Source organism: Eubalaena glacialis, chromosome 19 (genome assembly GCF_028564815.1).
Source record: "Eubalaena glacialis isolate mEubGla1 chromosome 19, mEubGla1.1.hap2.+ XY, whole genome shotgun sequence".
Lineage (NCBI taxonomy): Eukaryota > Metazoa > Chordata > Mammalia > Artiodactyla > Balaenidae > Eubalaena > Eubalaena glacialis.
In genome coordinates, this window is record NC_083734.1 from 10,523,684 (window position 1) to 10,539,692 (window position 16,009).

Genomic DNA, 16,009 nt, shown 5'->3' on the forward strand with positions numbered 1-16,009 from the left:
GGGCGGTGTTTCTGAAACCGTAGCAGCCCCTCGGGAATCCCTTATTGACCCATGTGTAGCTGGGGTGCGAGTATTGCAGGAGCAAAGTTCTCTGGTTTCTTGGCTTTCCCCCCCTCTCCAGATTGGAATGGGAGGAGCCAGTATATCATGTGACCAAGTCTGTCAAGTCACGTGACGAGGAAGAAACGGTAGCCCGGCCTCAGGAAAGCTTTTATCTCTGGCGGAGCTCTTGGTAACCTTGGTGATGCGCTCTCAGCAGCCGAGGATTGAAATTATGTCATTTTCCCCTCAGATACCTTAGTCTCGGGTGGTATCCTGTGATGGAGATGTGGTAAGTGAGACAGAGAGATTTACACCGAGAGAGAACGCCTCTATCTCCTCTCTACTCGTCCCTACCCTTTAAAATAGACACTGACACAGTAAAAGAAGACGTGGAGCCCCTTCCCGAGCCCAAGGGTGCTGTTCTGGCTAGAACGCTTTAAAATTGCTGAGGGTTCTTGGCATTGGAAATACTTAAGTAACGTTTTGTTAACCAAACACGGAATACTGAAGAGTCGTGGTTGCCAAATCCAGGAAAAATACGGGCGTTAGGAAAAGTCCAGGGAAAGCAGACTCAATGAACAAGCTGTTAAGGTGAGTGGCCCTGCCAAATGTTCTGGAGGAACAAGGAATAAGTACACACAAATGTCACTTTTCTTCCCTACTGTAAACCAAGGAAACTGATCATAGGTCCTTTGAACAAGGTAGAGTACAAGATTTAAAAAATATGAATGGATCATACCCTCCAAAGAAAAAGTTTGTATACCTCACTGGTGAAAAACAGATTTGTAATAATTATTCAGGGAAATAGTGGTGTTTGAAGAACACAATTTTGCACTGAGTATGTTGTACCCATTCTAGTGAGGACAGTGGTCATAGCATAATTGAGAGGGGTCATTTTGATCCCAAGACCCCAGAACCAGACAAACACTGTCAGTGGTTAGCATAACTTGGTGGTATTTTTCCATTTATTTTGTGCAGATTGTTCTTAAAAGGGTCGTGAAAGAGAACTTGGAACCTGGGAAACACTTAGAGACCCCAGGGTACTGAAGAGCCTGCGATAGTAGCCTTGAGACATTATTTCGTGTCTCTTTTGTTTGAGACTGTCTGGAAGGAAGCCATTTTGGGGTGAAAGTTTTTATTTTGCCTTAGGGGCACCATTCTCATTCAGGGACTTTTAGGGTATGTGTGTGAATAGGAGACATAGAGGTGGAGGGAAAGTTGCCAAAGAAGAGTCGGGAATTTTTAAGTTGGCCAAGCGTGAAGTCAAGCTCCTGGGAAAGGAGAATTAGTTGAGGTAGTCGATTTCTCCAAGAAATCTTCCTCACCCTCCCCACCCACCCCACCATTCTCTGGATGTTTTGCAAGTAAGGTCAGTGCCTCAGGCTACCGCAGGGTACCGTTGTACGGGTACTGCCCCAAATCCAGGGCCAAATCCAGCCTGCAGCCTGTGCACATCCCTGTAGCGAAGCACAGGGTTTTGTTGTGTGTTTTTGCATTTTAAAATGGTTGACTAAACCAAAAGGAGGATATTTTGTGACACAGGAAGTTCATATTTCACTCTCCGTAAATAAAGTTTTATTGGAACACAGCATTCATTTACACGTTGCCTGTGGCTGCTTCTGTGCTACAACAAGAGAGTTGAGTAGCTGTGACAGACTGTGTGGCCTACAAAGCCTAACATATTATCAGGCCCTTTACAGAAAAGTAAAGGCCTTTGGGCTCATGGGATGCAGATGTAGGGGGTTTAATTGGGGGAGGAAATAGAGCCTCTGCAGCAGAGACTAGGAAACCATGAAACTCAATATGGAACTGTCAGTCCCAGAGCTGATCTGCAGTCTTCCCGGTGGGGGCATCCCAGAGCTCAGATAGTGATGCTGTTCTCTATGTGGCTGGGCTTTAGGTATTCATAGGGCAGGTCAAGTTGCTCATTCCGGGCTGTAATCTCCCTTTCCAAGTTTTCCAGATCTGTTTGGAATTGGTTTAGTACAGACTTGGCCTTGGGGTCTGAGAAATACTTTTCTTTGTGATGCCCCAGAGGCACCTAAGAAAGAACAAAGGATCAGTCAGTTTTGAGTCAGACACATCTAGAGCCTAGCCCTTCACTCTTATGTTTCGCTTCCAACTGTCATTTCCCTTTCCCCAGGGTCCTCTCTTACCATGTCTGGCTGGCGGCGCCCCAGATGCCATGTGATGACCATTTGAAGACAGGCCTGTCGGACATCAGGTAGTGAGCCCATCACCGTGGCCATTGTCACATCTTCCTTGGTGGTAGGTGGGGGCATCCGCATTGTGCATGGGGCATTAGGGACCCAGGCATACCAGTCCAGCTGGGGGAAGAAACTGCAACCCTAGGATCCTGGTACTTAGGGTTTGAAACCCCATCTCTCCCTTGGGCATCCCAAGGTCCAGACACTTGCCTTCAGGGACCTGGGCTTTCAGCTCTCCATACCTGGCCCTGGTTGATGGCCCCATGCTGAGCAGTGCACGTGAAGACACACATGGTAAGGAAATGGCAGAGTTGCTTCTGGGACTGGAAGGAGATGGGGAAACCTGGGCAGGAAGGAAACAGGATTTAGAGGCTACAGTCTGAGAGGAGAGAAAGGCTGAAGACTTGGGATGTCTACATTTTGGAATTGATGGTTGTTTGTTTAGTTCATTTATTCAAATATATTTGCATCAGACATGGATTTCACTTCAGATTCAAATAATATAGTTGGGTTACCTTAGGCCAATTACTTAACCTCTCTGAACCTCAATCTCTTGACCTGTAAAGTGTAGATGATACCTATTTTATAAATGAGGTAATCACCTGGTGTGGAACAAGTTCTCAATAAATAATAAGTATTGTTATTTTGGAAGGGTTGGGGGCTGAAAAGTTCTGAGTGATCAAAAATCCTCTGCCTCAAAAAGTGGTTGAGAATTTAGGGATGCTTCCTCCTATTCCCAGGTAGGGAATTACAAGTGTCTGAATTGTAATGTGACGGATAAGAGAAGTCATAGATTTATAGGGTCATAGCCAAGAGAGGCTTTCCGCAAAGATTATGTCAGGCCACTCAATTCACAGTGGAGGTGGGGGATTCAGAGACCCACTAATCCTGTCAGTTAAGTGGAACAAATATAATCACTTCCCTTTTGTAGATTAAAAAAAAAACAAAGACCAGAGAGATTAAACTGCTTGTCAGGACTGCATAATTGGGAAAAGGCAGAGGCTGATCTTGAACTCGGGTTCCTGACTGCTAATCTCAGGCCGTTTTTTATTTTGGCACACTTTCTCCAAAAAGTCTGTTGGGAAAGTGAGGCGAAGGTGAGCTATGAGAACTGAAGGAGAGTGGAGGAAGAGAGAATGAGAGGCACTTAGTGGAGGTTAAAGTTCACATGTGGATGTTTATTTTCATTTTCCAAATGTAGATACTGGTTGGGGAAAAGATGGCCAGGGAGAGGAGGGGTCTCCCGGGAGCACGTGGAGCCCAAGGGACATACCGAGATATACTAGAGAAAGTTTGGTCCTGGAAGCGGGGTGGTGCAGCCACAGATTCCCTAGGGAGACGCTCCCTCCAGAGGGCGGGTGTTGCGTTAGTGCTCACGGCACCCTCAGAGGCCGGCCATAGCGGCTCCCCAGTAAATGTTTGTAGTTGTCCCACAGAGGCAGAGATGTTGGTGCAAAGTGTGAGGGGCAGGGACGGAAGGACAATTTGGAGCAGAGTCCAGGCTGGCCCATGTGTGAGAGAAAGAGGAGGAGGAATCTAGGAAGAGCTCAAGAAAGGCTGTTTCTTCCCCAGAGGTTAGAATGCGGGGGGGGGGGGTGCTAAAGATGGTGGCTGGATCCTAGCAGCGGTGGGGAGAGGCTGGATTGGCCAAAGAAATGTGAGCCCCAAGGGGCAGGGCACCGAGTTCAGGGTTGAGCCAAAGCACGTAGAGCATTGTGTTTGCATCTAGAAATGACCTCGCACTGTGGTCAGTGTGTAGTAGGCCTGGGCTTTCTATGTGTGTGCTGGACAGTAGCAGGCAGGAGGAGAAGAGGGAGAACAGAAGGGGTCATTACGGGCTTTGGTGGAAAAATCTTCCCATTTATATCCTCAAGTAGGAATAGACAACCATGAGGAGAGAACGTGAGCCCCAGCAGGGCCTGGGCAGATCCCTTGCCGGCTGGGGTTCTGGCCCTGTGGGGTCCCATGCTGTGGCAGGTTAGGGGATGGGGTGGAAGTAAAGGTTGATGGCCAGGGTCTCTGAGGAGGATGATCCTGGGGTATCTAGAATTGTCCTGAGTCTTAGGAGGTGGGAATGGGATTCAGATGTTTGACGTGTGGAGGGAGAGGGGGTGGGATGAGGGGTTGGGGTCCTGAACCCAGACTCTACTTGGGCAGAGTGTCCAAGGAGCTCCTGTCCCTGGGGAGGGCTCTCACCTCGGTCCTGGGCCTGGCACAGCCCCACCTCAGTGATCTCCCGACACCAGGCCTGCAGCTCAGGGTCCCCTCTCACGACGTCATCCCCGCGGTAGAAAAGGTGGATGATCCCCTCCACGTACCTGCCCAGGGGAGAAGGGAGGTGAGCTCCTTGAGAGGAGAAAGCTTCGGCCTTTGACCCCTGCACTTTTCCATGGTCTCTGCCCAGCTGACTCTCAATGTGTCTGAGTATAGATTCTTCAAGGCCTGCCTTTTGGGTCATTCCCAACTCTTTCTACAAACTAGTCTAGAGAGGAAGGACACGTGGGTCATTAGTTCTAGGAATCCCCATACATGGTTGACAGCCATTCTCCCTGACAAAATCCCTGATTTTTCCAGATCCCTCAGCCTCCCAGTCCACAGCTTTCCCAACTTAGGTTCTCTGTCCCCAGCCTCCTCCTTCTCAGGCCCTACGCACTGACTCACGCTTCCTCATCTCTCCCCAGGATCCAGTCCTTTGCTCCTCTTGTCTGGACCTTATTGTTTTCAGGTTCCTTTTGCCCCATGCTGACCTCAGGCCAGAGCCCCACTCGCCCTCTCCCCTGCCCCATTTCTCGGCTCCCCATCTCACCCACCGGGCAGTGATCTCCCAGAGTTGTAAAGCGTCGTGGGCATAGAGAGCACCCGGGGTTCCCAGCAGGCCGCGGTCAGCCAGATTGTTGGGAGGACAGAGGGAGCAGTAGGTCAGCTGAGCCAGGGCCCGGTGGAGCAAGTGCACGTGGCCCCCTCCACCGGTGCTCACAGCCTGGGACAAGAGAGATGTGAGGCCTTGAGGAAGAAGCCAGCACACACTATATAAGCGGTTCAGATGTGGCATTTTCACATTTAGAGACATAGATATAAAGGGACGGGCTCATGGGTTTAAGGGTCAGGACATTCACCCAGGTTGATCTGGGATCTTGAAAGTGGCAGGAAATCATAGAGAGTCAGACGGTGAGGCAGCCCCATGCCCCATCCCCTCCTTACCTTATCAAATATACCTCCGTCTGAGATGAGTTGGGTCCGTGCCCGGGTGTTGATTTCTATCGTGTAGCGGATGTGTGGGATCAGGAGCTGGGATGGGGGAGATTAGAGGGGGTGGTTTATGGAGGGCATGCTTGGGTCCTTCCTTGTAGGCAGCATGGTGCCTACTCTTGATGCTTTCCTCCCTTGACAGGCTGGTCTCTTCCTGCTTCTGTGATCACTCACTCTCGTGATCTTTTCGCCCCTGTGAGTCAGGCTCTGGAGCCAGACTGACCTGGGTTTCACTCTACACTTCAGCACTCACTTTGATACTCATCCAAGGTACCAGACCTTCTAAGTGTTGATCTGTCTATCTCCTGTCTAGCCCCTCGTCTGTCAACAGCGGGTGATAATAGGGTCTTTTGTCTCAGGAGGCTGCGGTGATGCTTATGTGAGTGATGTATGAAGAGTTTTTAGTCCACACAGAAGTCCTTGAATACTAGCTGTTATCGCTTATCTTTTTTTTTTTAATTGCAATCATATAGAGTTGCTCCATTTTTTAAATAATTAATTAATTAATTAATTTGTTTTTGGCTGTGTTGGGTCTTCGCTTCTGTGCGAGGGCTTTCCCTAGTTGCGGCGAGCGGGGGCCACTCTTCATCGCGGTGCGCGGGCCTCTCCCTGTCGCGGCCTCTCTTGTTGCGGAGCACAAGCTCCAGACACGCAGGCTCAGTAGTTGTGGCTCATGGGTCTAGTTGCTCCGTGGCATGTGGGATCCTCCCAGACCAGGGCTCGAACCCGTGTCCCCTGCATTGGCAGGCAGACTCTCAACCACTGCGCCACCAGGGAAGCCCTATCGCTTATCTTTATGATTTCCTCCTGGGGTGTAGGTGGCCTTTGAGAATCAGCCCCTTTTGATTTGCTTTTATACTCTGTCATTTACAATCTCACAGCTTAAATTAGCCTCTCTACTCGTTACCAAAGCCACGCCTCCATCCCCTGGTCGCTTCACTGTTGGTTTTTTGGGGGGTGGGTACCTTTAGTGAGATAGAGGAGCCATACTGAGCTATGTACGTAAGCAGCAGAGGGGCTGTCGTCAAATCTCCCCCCACCCCCAATTAGGCAGTTAGGTCCCCTCTATTTTTATAGCTTTTCAAGAAATAGCTTTTCCTTAGCTATTAAAAAAGGCCATCTCATCCTCACATGCATTTCTTTTTATCTCAGACTATTTTGTCATTTCCACCCAGTTTATTTACAGGTTTCACGTAGCGTTGGTATTTATCTGAGTTGTTGCTGGACACAGGGCATGAGGCAGAGATAACTCTGGTGCCAAGAGGTCAAAGCAGCTCACATTGGACTGAAACTTTTCAGAAAGTTCATGAAAGGTGCTGAGTGTCATGGAAAGCCCAAAGTCCACATGAGGAGCAGAGATACCTTGGGACAAACAACTCTTAATAAATCATTGCAGGAACTAATTTTTTCTAGCTTTTAGCCTGTGTCACACTATTAGGTCGTTTCAGCCTTCAGCAACCCCACGATGGGCCTCCCGTCATCCCCATTTAGACCTGAGGACACTGAGCTCACATCTGGGAAGTACAGAGGTTAGGATTCAGGATTCAGACCCCGGCAGTCCGAATCCAGAGCCTGTGCAGGTCACCTCTGGGACATTGCTGGCCTGGCTCTCCTGCGTGTACTGATAACAATACAGCTGTTTGCCATGACGTCGCTGTGGGAATGGAGATAGTTGGGCAGAGGGCTGAACTCGTAAAGGGGGATTTTCAGTGTGCCTAGAGGCTTAGCCTCTTCAAGGTGAGCAGGAGACGGTGGTGCAGGAGCGCCCTGAGATCAGTAAAATCCAAGATTCTGCTCATCACACTGGTCTCCATCTTGTCTGTGTCACCCCAGACTCCGAGAGGCCACAGCTACTGCTGGCCAGGCTTGGGGGTCGGGCGGGGCCCCCGGCTGAAACGCAGTTCAGTCGTTCTCCTTGCCAGGTGCTCACCTGCATGTCCTACCAACATTTCCGACTCCCTGTACCTCAAACTGAACCTCATCTTTGCTTCCCAACTGGCTTCTCTCCTGGCTTCCCTGTTTCTGACAATTGCTCTGGTTCATAAGCTTGTATCAGTTTCATCCCTTCTCTGTCTTGTTCCCTATATCTAAAGTGTCATCAAGATTTTGAGGACATTTTTACTCAAGCACAAGCCTTATGTCGCTGCCTTCTGCCGAGCAATAGATGCTGAGCTCACTCTTTCATAAAATTACAGGATTTCTAGGTCAGTCTGCAATACCCACCCTTGGGCTTCTGGGTGTTGCGGGAGCTTAGACCTCTGACCTTTCTGATATCCAGGCTTGCTGCAGCTACTATTCCATCCCTTCCCCAATTCTGATTTTTTCCTTTTCGTTCCCGTCACCACCTTGCCAAACGCATGTCTCTCTCCACCTCTCTCCTGGGCGGGTGTAAGCAGCCTGCTGGGCCGCTCTCCTTGCCTCTTGACCTGCTCCTACTTAGCAAACTCAGTTGGGGTGGAACGTACTCCATCAATACTCTAGTGTTTATCAGCTGTCTCTTGTGGTTTCAGATTCTAGATCCAGCTGTTGTTCTCTGGGTAGTTCTTATGGGCACCACTTGTCATTCTGGCTAAATCGTAAATCTCCTAAAGCAGGAACAAGGCTTTTGTTTTACTAGCAATATTCCGGCTGTACTCTAGGCCCATTGCTAGATTGTCAGATCTCTGAGAATTTCAGAGGGTTTCCTTAGTAATATGTCTTGAAGAAACCTTAAGTGACTTGACTTAATTGAAACACAAGTCTCAAAATATTGATGCAGTCTTCCTTCTGTTCTCACCTCTTTCTTTCACAGTGATAAAAATTTTTTTTTGCTGCTGCAATATCATTTGATACTGGGCTGTTTCCTTTCTCTAGGGTCTGAGTAAAGGGGGACATGGAGGGTAGAGGTTGTACCTTGAAGACAGGGTGCAGCCCTGGGAGGCACCTCATGGTGGCCACAGCAATGACCTCAGCCAGCAGGTGGGTGTTCAGCAGATGATACTGGAGCTGGTGCAGTTGGAAATCTGAATTTCGGACCCAGGACTTTGCCAGGAGCCAGGCAAGTGGAGGATCTGAGGGCAGGAACAGTGGTGGGGTCGGGGAGCTGGGGCTGGGAGGCTGGATCTGGGAAAAAGAGAAATTAAGCCTTCATTGAACTCCCACTTTATGTGTGACATTATGGCCAGCAATCTTGGGGAAACAAATGAGTAAGTACGATTATCGCATCCAGGAGGTATAATCTAGGAGGAGGAATGAGGCCCCTCCCACCGTGCCTCTCACTAGCTGTGGCACTGTGCGAGCACCATGATTGTTGGGTTGAATGCGGGGGAGTCTGAAGCAGGGAGTCCAGGGAGGAGATCTGACAGTGGTTTGGGAGAAACATGATGGGGGTCTGCGTTATGGTGGGGGATGGAAGGGGAAGCTGGGTGTGTGAGATAATTGACAGTATTTGTTAACTAACTATTGAGACCAGTGGGAGAAAAGATAGAGGGGACTGAGAGATTAAATAGTGATTCTCAGAGTGTGTTCCCAAGCTAGTGGCATCCGCATCACTTTGGAACTTGTTAGAACTGCAAATTCTCAGTCCCCATCCCAGACCTACTGAATTGGAAAGTCTCATGCTGGGACCCAGCAAGCTGTGTTTTAACAAGCTGTCTAGGTGATTCTGATACACACTAAAGTTCGAGAACCATCGGGTGTAGGATGAGAACTCCAAAAGGCCATTATGACTCTTGAACAAGTCCTGCCAGTTGGGTGAGTCAGGAGAAACCAGGCTGTAAGCGGAGTGACACGAGAACAGGTCTCACTGTGTGAGGATGGAGTTTGGGAGTCAAGAACCAGGGCGCTGGTTCCTTGGGAGCAGAGGCGGAGGTGAACAGAAAGCAGTGTTGGGAGGCGGATGCCCAGGGCGCCCCACCTGGATGACCATGGGTAGCAGCTTCCCACTGGTGTCCATCTTCAGCATGACGAGGGGGGCAGCCAGGTACTGCTTCTCTCCTCGGATCACATTGGCTGGAATTCCGTCCAGGAGAATGAAATCAGCCTCAAACAGGGAACTGTTCTGGGGAAAGGAGGAATGTATCCATCGTTAGAGTTCAAAGTCTAACCCGAGAGGGCCAGGGCAAAGGCGGAAGACATTCAAGACCTTTATCTGAATTCTTGCCATCATCCTACGTCGGTTGCAGAGTCCTATCGGCAGAACCAGAGCATCTGGCCCGATTCCTCTCATTTTAAGTGAAGAAACAGCCTAGTGAGGGTAGACATCTTGCCCAGGGATGTGTGGTGGCAGATCCGATTTTAGAACCAGGCCTGCTCAGTCCAGTGTGCAAGCTGTCCCCTTGTCGAGATGGCCAGGCCCCTTCCCCACTATCCCTCGATGATCTGAACACCTTGTGTTCAGCTGTCACCAGCTCAGCAAACACTCTTTCACTCCCTAAAACTCACCTTCTCTGCCAAGTAATCCACGGAGGTTCCCCTGCCCAGCCCTGCCGCCGAGTCCAGCGCACACATGCACAGGGCACGCTCACATCCCGCCTTGCTCGTCCTCCTCACATGCAGCTCACTTCTTCCAAACCCAAGTAACCCCCGCAGTTCTCCCCACCTGATGGCACATTTTCTACCCTTCTCCCTGCCCGTGAACACTGGTGTCCAGAGCACTGACGTCAGCCAGGGAATGTCATTGTCCCTGCTAACACCTCTGGCCCCATCTGCACCCTGGGAATCCATCCTGTTTCCCCTCCACACCGGGAGCTCCTCATAGTTTTCCCTACATACTTTATCACCTCTAGGTTTTTCTAGCACTGGAGTCTGGACCAAGGGGCTGTAGGTTACCACAGCCTCCCTTCCTTGACTCATCTTTGGTCCCTGCCCTTCACTACTTCTGGCCACACCGCCAAGGAGAGAACAGCACAGGGTGGGAGGGGTACCTGGAGTTCTTTCTCCAGCTGGGCCCGTAGCTCCTCCATCCCCGAGGGCAGCACTAGCCGGGAGGGCAGAGAGGTGCAGCGTCTCAGCAGCATGGGATTGGCGCCATTGAGGAACTGGTAGCCAAACAATTCATCGTCCTGCCAGCGTTGGCGAACCTTCTCTGTGGGGTCGGGGTGGAGTGTAGGAGGAGGTTGTTTACACAGCCGGGATGTCCCTCCTCCAGGCCCTACCCCAGCGATCCAGGCACGTGACCATCCCATATCCAGCCCCTGCCTTTTCATCTGGGGCCTTTGAGAAATGACCCAGCACAATATATTCTCATCTGGGAAGTCTCGTGAGGGGCTGTGGAGTGTGAAGGTTGGGTCATCAAAAGGGGCCATCAAGGAGTTATGGAGACCTGGGGAACCACTGACCAGCCAGGATACTCTTCTGGCCCCAGAAGATGTGATCAAAATTCTCCACGTGGTTCCAGGACCTCAGGAGGGTGTAAACGCGTTTGAGGACCATCTCCAGAGCCCTAGGACAGGAATCGAGCCATGAACCCATTTGCCAATCCCTCAGCCGCTCACCATTGACCACCATTTTTGGATCTCCCAGCCCTTTCCCCACTCTGAGCTCCAGGCCTGTTCTCACCCTGCCTTCAGTGTCCACTCAAAGTCCAGCCTCTTCTCCTCGTGGAATCTCATATTTGCAGGTAGATCGTCCTCACAGCCCGCAGCCATTGTCAGGGGTAACCCTTCCTTCCATGTGGCCCAGCTAGGAGATGGGGACAAGGCTTCAGGGAGGGTGTCCAGGTCAGTGATGGGGGGTACCACTGAGAGGCCCTGTAGGTGGGTGGTCACCAGTATATCTGACGTCTTTCTTTGAGTTCCTTCTCTCGATGTTTCTGGAACACGTCCAATGCGTTGTTTCCTGCCAGGCAGGCTGGGGAGACATTAAGACAATTGGCCACGGTTTGTGTGGTCCTGTGCTCTCCTCTGCTTGTCCTCATCTTCCTTTTTGCCGTCATAGGCCATGTGTTCAGTCACGCTCTGTTGCTTTTATCTCTGGCCTTGCCTCACTCCATTGATTCCTGAGACACATTTATCTTATCATTGCCAAATTTGCACTCTGGGTTTCGCTAATCTCAACCCTCGTCTCTTGTCTCGAGACAACAGTCTCATGTTTGACACCCTTTCTTGTCCCTTAACTCGTCTTTCGCCACCTGATCCTATTTCATCAGTATCTATGGTTGGAAAAAAATCACCTTAATTAAGGTGATAAAATCTTGGGAATTCTCTGGTGGTCCAGTGGTTAAGACTCTGTGCTTCCACTGTGCCGGGGGGCACGGGTTCAATCCCTGGTCAGGGAACTAAGATCCCGCAAGCCATGTGGCGTGGCCAAAAAAAAAGGTGATAAAATCTCAATCACTCATATGCCGGTATCTGTTTTCTACTATATATTGCTTTGGTTAATTTCACATCTCCTGAACCTCACCTACCACACCTCAACCGTCCTCAAAAGGCTTTAGGAACAGCTGTTTGCTTTCTTTCCCTGACTTCACTCTTCTGAGATTTACCATCAGAGTCTATATTATCAACTTGTTCCTGTTCTTATCCGCATTTCTACTCACCTGTCTCAAAGTGATGTATTTCATGTTTCCATCCTTACTTGCCCTTGCCCTCGTTTGCCTCTGTAATCATCTTTCTTACTTATTTCCCACGGTAACAAATTCTGTATTTGCTGTCCTCATTCATCCCTACCCACTGTCAGTGTGCACCCTGTCCCTCGTGGTTCTCTTCCGTGTTTTCCCAACCAAACCAGCTCTCCAAGTCATATTGCTTATTGTTTCCCTTAGCTGTCTCCTCTTAGGGGTCACCCCCATCCCCTATTCCATGTGCTACCCTTACCTGCCCTGCCCTAACTTGTTCCTCATCCCATACTTCTGTTTCCCATCATTGCTGCGGCTCCCATCCTGTGTCCTCATCTTCTTGGAGGGTGGGATCTGCACATCACTTATGTCCCTGTCCAGCCCCACTTGCAGGCTTTTTTATTCTATGTATAAATTTGGTGCTTTATAACTCTTTCCCATGTCCTGTCTTCTCCACACTTAACCTGCTGAACACTCACTTTCTTCAAGGCCCTCTGACCCCCCGCAGCCCTCCCCCGCCCCTTCCCCAGCAGTTCCCCAGGCCCTGCATCCCCTCTCCCGACACTGCCCCTCACCGGTGCCCTCGGGCAGGCACAGCACGCTGTCGGCCTGCACCCAGCAGTAGCACGGGAAGGCGGCCTCCTCGAAGGCTACAGGGCCCTGCACCGTGATGTGGTCGCAGAACCACGCGTTGTCCACCAGGGAGTGGTGTTTGCGCAGCTTCACGAACTGCAGTGGCCCCAAGTCCTCGGGAATGTCATGCTCAAACTCCTCCTCCTGTGGGACCAGAACCCGGAGAGTTAGTAGCAGGGTCCCAGGAGAGGCCGTTTTGCCTGCCGGGGGTGGGGTTGGGGGTCAGAGGTGCGGTGGGGACAGGAGAGGAGGGGACCTTTGTGGAGCCTCCGTTGACAAGGCCTCCAAAGACAGCCTCCCTCGTTCCGTCCTCCGGACATCTGCGCGGTGTGTCTGACGCCCCATCGCACCGGGAGGAAGAGGGAGCGCGGCGCGTGGCCCGCAGTGTCTTGAATTGATGTCTGAGTCTCAGCACCTTCATCGGTTCTTTAACTGAGCTCTCCCCGCTCCCTCATTCCTAGGAGCGTCCCACTTGACTTCTGATCCTATATTGACACTGGCCTGGGGTCATTTGGAGAAGGAGTTGGAGGCTGCGAGGACCAGGGCCGGCGGGAAGGGAGAAGGGGTATGCGCTCAGCCCGGGTCCTGGCTTCCGATCCTCTCCTGGCCCAGCCGCCCGGGCGTCCCAACACCTGGAAGTCCCAGCAGGCACGGTTCCGCAGTCGTTTCGCCCTCGGATCCCGCCCCTCGCCGTCCTCCCGCGTCCCGGCCGGGGTCTGTCCCCGCTCCGCCCGCTGACCTGGCCCCGCGCCGGCAACAGCTGCAGCTCCAGCTCCGTCTCCCCGCGCGCCCCAACCAGCCACAGCTGCACGCGGTCGTGCGACCCGGCGAAGAGTGCGGCCCCGGTGGCCACGCGGATGCGGTAGCGGCCCATGGCAGCCCCGGCGGCTTAGGCGAAGGGAGCCGGATGGGGCGCGCTTCTCCGGGTCGCCGGCCGGTATCGAGGCGCCTCAGGTCCCGGGCCTTTAAAGAGGGGCCCGCGTCCCCGCCCTCCTCACCACTTTCAGACGCTCCCAGTCCCCGCCCCAGACTAGCCCGAACCTGCGAGCCGCAGAGCCGTTTGTGGGGAAGGGCCGTCCCTCCCGGGCCGAGCGGAGCTGCGGGGCGATGAAGGGGCCCCCGCCTGGGTGAGGCCGAGAGCCTGGAAGCGCCGGGGTTTCTCTGGACCTCCGGGGGGAGGCCTGGGGCCAGGCGCCTCGGAGTTGAAGGGAGCAGGATGAGGACACTTCCTGAGGTCTCCCGGCCTTTTGGAGAGCTAGGAGGAAGAGGGGGTGAGTCAGTCTTCCAAACGTAGGAGAAAGCCTCCGCTTTTCTGGGCTGGGACCTGGGAAAGACCGTGGGCTGAGCCCTGGAAGGCCGGCCTGCTAGGCTGTGATGGGCCCATGAGGAATGTCCTGCTCTGGACCCAGTGCAGCCCAGTAAGTCTTCAGTTCCTGATTTATACCTCATTTGAGCCCAGTCCTTCAATAAATGACCAGAGGTGCCCCAAGCTGCCTAAAACCTGGAAAAGTAACAGCTGAAAGACTTGCCCCCTCAGCTCCACCCCCAACCTCATATCAAACATGGCTGGATTAGGATCCTGGGCACACCAGATACTGAGGGAGGCCTAACTGAGGCAGGGCAGTGAAAGCCTCCTTTTGTCCAACCTTCATAGTGGCTGCTGAGAATGTTAGGGACCAGGTGTTAGGCTGCAGTATAGAGTCACTTAGGGGACCCAGCATCTGTGGGCAATTCCCATGGACTTTGTCCCTTCCAAATGAATGCAGCCTCTTTCCCTTCTGTATGTTCCAGGTAAATTTTTATTCCGGCCTCACCGACCGTGGTGTCTGCTTTCCCCACCAGAATTCAATTTCCTTCTAAAAAATTAGGTGTAAAGATTTTATTAGTCATGAAATTCTACTTGTTTCATCTTCCCTCTTGTCTTTATACTGCTCACTGCCCCCGCCACCCCGCCCCTGCTATTTCCTGGTCCTTTGTGGCTCTCAGGGCAGGAAACCAGGGAGCAGTGGTGGGGCCAGTGCTGGTTAGGGACTTTGTAAATGTGAGAAGGATGATTCAGAGCTCAGGCTTTACCACCCACCCAGGAAGCCTCTTGCAGGTCCCTCTCCAGGTCTTCTTGACCCAAGTCATTTTAAGCATTGGCTCACAGTGGATGTGTTTGGCAGCTGGGCTAGGCCAGGGCAAGGTAAATCTGCTTTCTTGAGCCAGACCCTCAAAAATGACATGTTGGTCATTGGTGGGAATGAGGGATTCCAGTCCTGCCTCCCAGCCTCCAAACCTTATGGAAGTGTCTGATCCTTACTGAGTGCCCTTCCCCTTCTTATCTTCTGGGCCCACTCCTGCTTACTACATCCTCAGTGCTCAGGGCTGGTGTCTGCCATATGCTGGCCCCCAATTTCCTCCAGTTTTAGATATCCTGTAATATCCAAATAGAGTGGCTCACATTCCCATCTTATGTAGTAGCTGAATCTGGCCTTTCCACACATGCCCTTCAAGGGTCACTTTTAGCTAGAAAAGAGAGTTTGCATCATACCTACTTCCAAAACCAGTCCAAACTTCAGCCTGCTTTTCTGCTGTTCCGTGATACCTTTTCTGCCCACTGGAGAGTACTCAGAGGCAGGGTGGGGGGTGAATAATTAAGAACAATAATCCAAGCTACTACATAGCTAATTAAGTTAATGTGTAAAGCACTTAGAACGATGCCTGACAGTAGTGTCTGTATGTATTTGCTGCTATTATGCTATTATTTACATTTTGGAAACAATTTTCAGTGGAGTGTCAGCGTCACTCTTAGAAATTCCTCTGTCTCTCCCCACTGCTTTTCCATGTCTGTCCCATTTAGGGGTCTTACATCTCAAGACCTTCCCACTTTTTTTTTTTTTTCCGTTTTAAGCACATGCATTATGTTGAGGAATATAATTAAAAACAAAATTTCCCAACCCAGGAAAACCTCTCCACAAAGGTAGTGGAGGAGAGAAAACAGTTTTATATTTGAATAAGCATTACCAGAATGTGATGTGCGTCACAGGCCATCTGCTAAGAGATTGTAAAGATAAAGTATCTCACCCTGTTATAGAGCCAAACAGATACAGCCATTACACGCATGTTCTCAAGATAAGCAGTAACTAGTCCTCAAGTAAGAGGCTTGAGAACACCATTTGTCACACACCGTTCTCGTTCATCCTAACTTTACGGTAATTGGTGATCCTTTGTGTTATTAATAGGCTTAATTGCAGGAAAAACAAAGTATCTTTATGACAGGAGGTGTTTTGCAACTTGGAGCAAGGAGCCCACCTCAGTTAGGGTCCTACCCTCCCATAGAAACTGGGAGATAAGGATGCTC

At 51.1% G+C, this 16,009-nt stretch overlaps 1 protein-coding gene and 1 long non-coding RNA gene across 7 annotated transcripts; one reads left to right on the forward strand and one right to left on the reverse strand.

Annotated features, from left to right (window-relative positions):
• The first annotated feature begins 190 nt into the window (after window positions 1-190).
• On the forward strand, window positions 191-8,530 carry LOC133079770 (uncharacterized). 2 transcript variants are annotated; one of them, XR_009698301.1, is made up of 3 exons: window positions 191-331; window positions 2,186-2,266; window positions 8,352-8,530. It is a non-coding gene; the product is annotated as an uncharacterized LOC133079770 (long non-coding RNA). The 2 variants fall into 2 exon arrangements; XR_009698300.1 differs by lacking the exon at window positions 191-331 and adding an exon at window positions 354-633.
• Window positions 1,613-13,764, reverse strand: ALOX12 (arachidonate 12-lipoxygenase, 12S type). 5 transcript variants are annotated; one of them, XM_061176759.1, is made up of 15 exons: window positions 13,708-13,764; window positions 12,923-13,196; window positions 12,609-12,810; window positions 11,246-11,327; window positions 11,037-11,159; window positions 10,817-10,920; window positions 10,403-10,563; window positions 9,394-9,537; window positions 8,391-8,600; window positions 5,451-5,537; window positions 5,060-5,229; window positions 4,446-4,567; window positions 2,492-2,592; window positions 2,199-2,369; window positions 1,613-2,083 (listed from the first exon to the last, which is right to left on the reverse strand). In XM_061176759.1, the coding sequence occupies exons 2-15, from the start codon at window positions 13,085-13,087 to the stop codon at window positions 1,904-1,906; spliced, it is 2,022 nt and encodes a 673-aa protein (XP_061032742.1). In that variant the 5' UTR covers window positions 13,088-13,196; window positions 13,708-13,764; the 3' UTR covers window positions 1,613-1,903. The 5 variants fall into 5 exon arrangements, with proteins under 5 accessions (XP_061032742.1, XP_061032741.1, XP_061032738.1 ...); XM_061176758.1 differs by lacking the exon at window positions 13,708-13,764 and adding an exon at window positions 13,406-13,494; XM_061176755.1 differs by lacking the exons at window positions 12,923-13,196; window positions 13,708-13,764 and adding an exon at window positions 13,406-13,693.
• Between the last annotated feature and the right edge of the window lie 2,245 nt (window positions 13,765-16,009).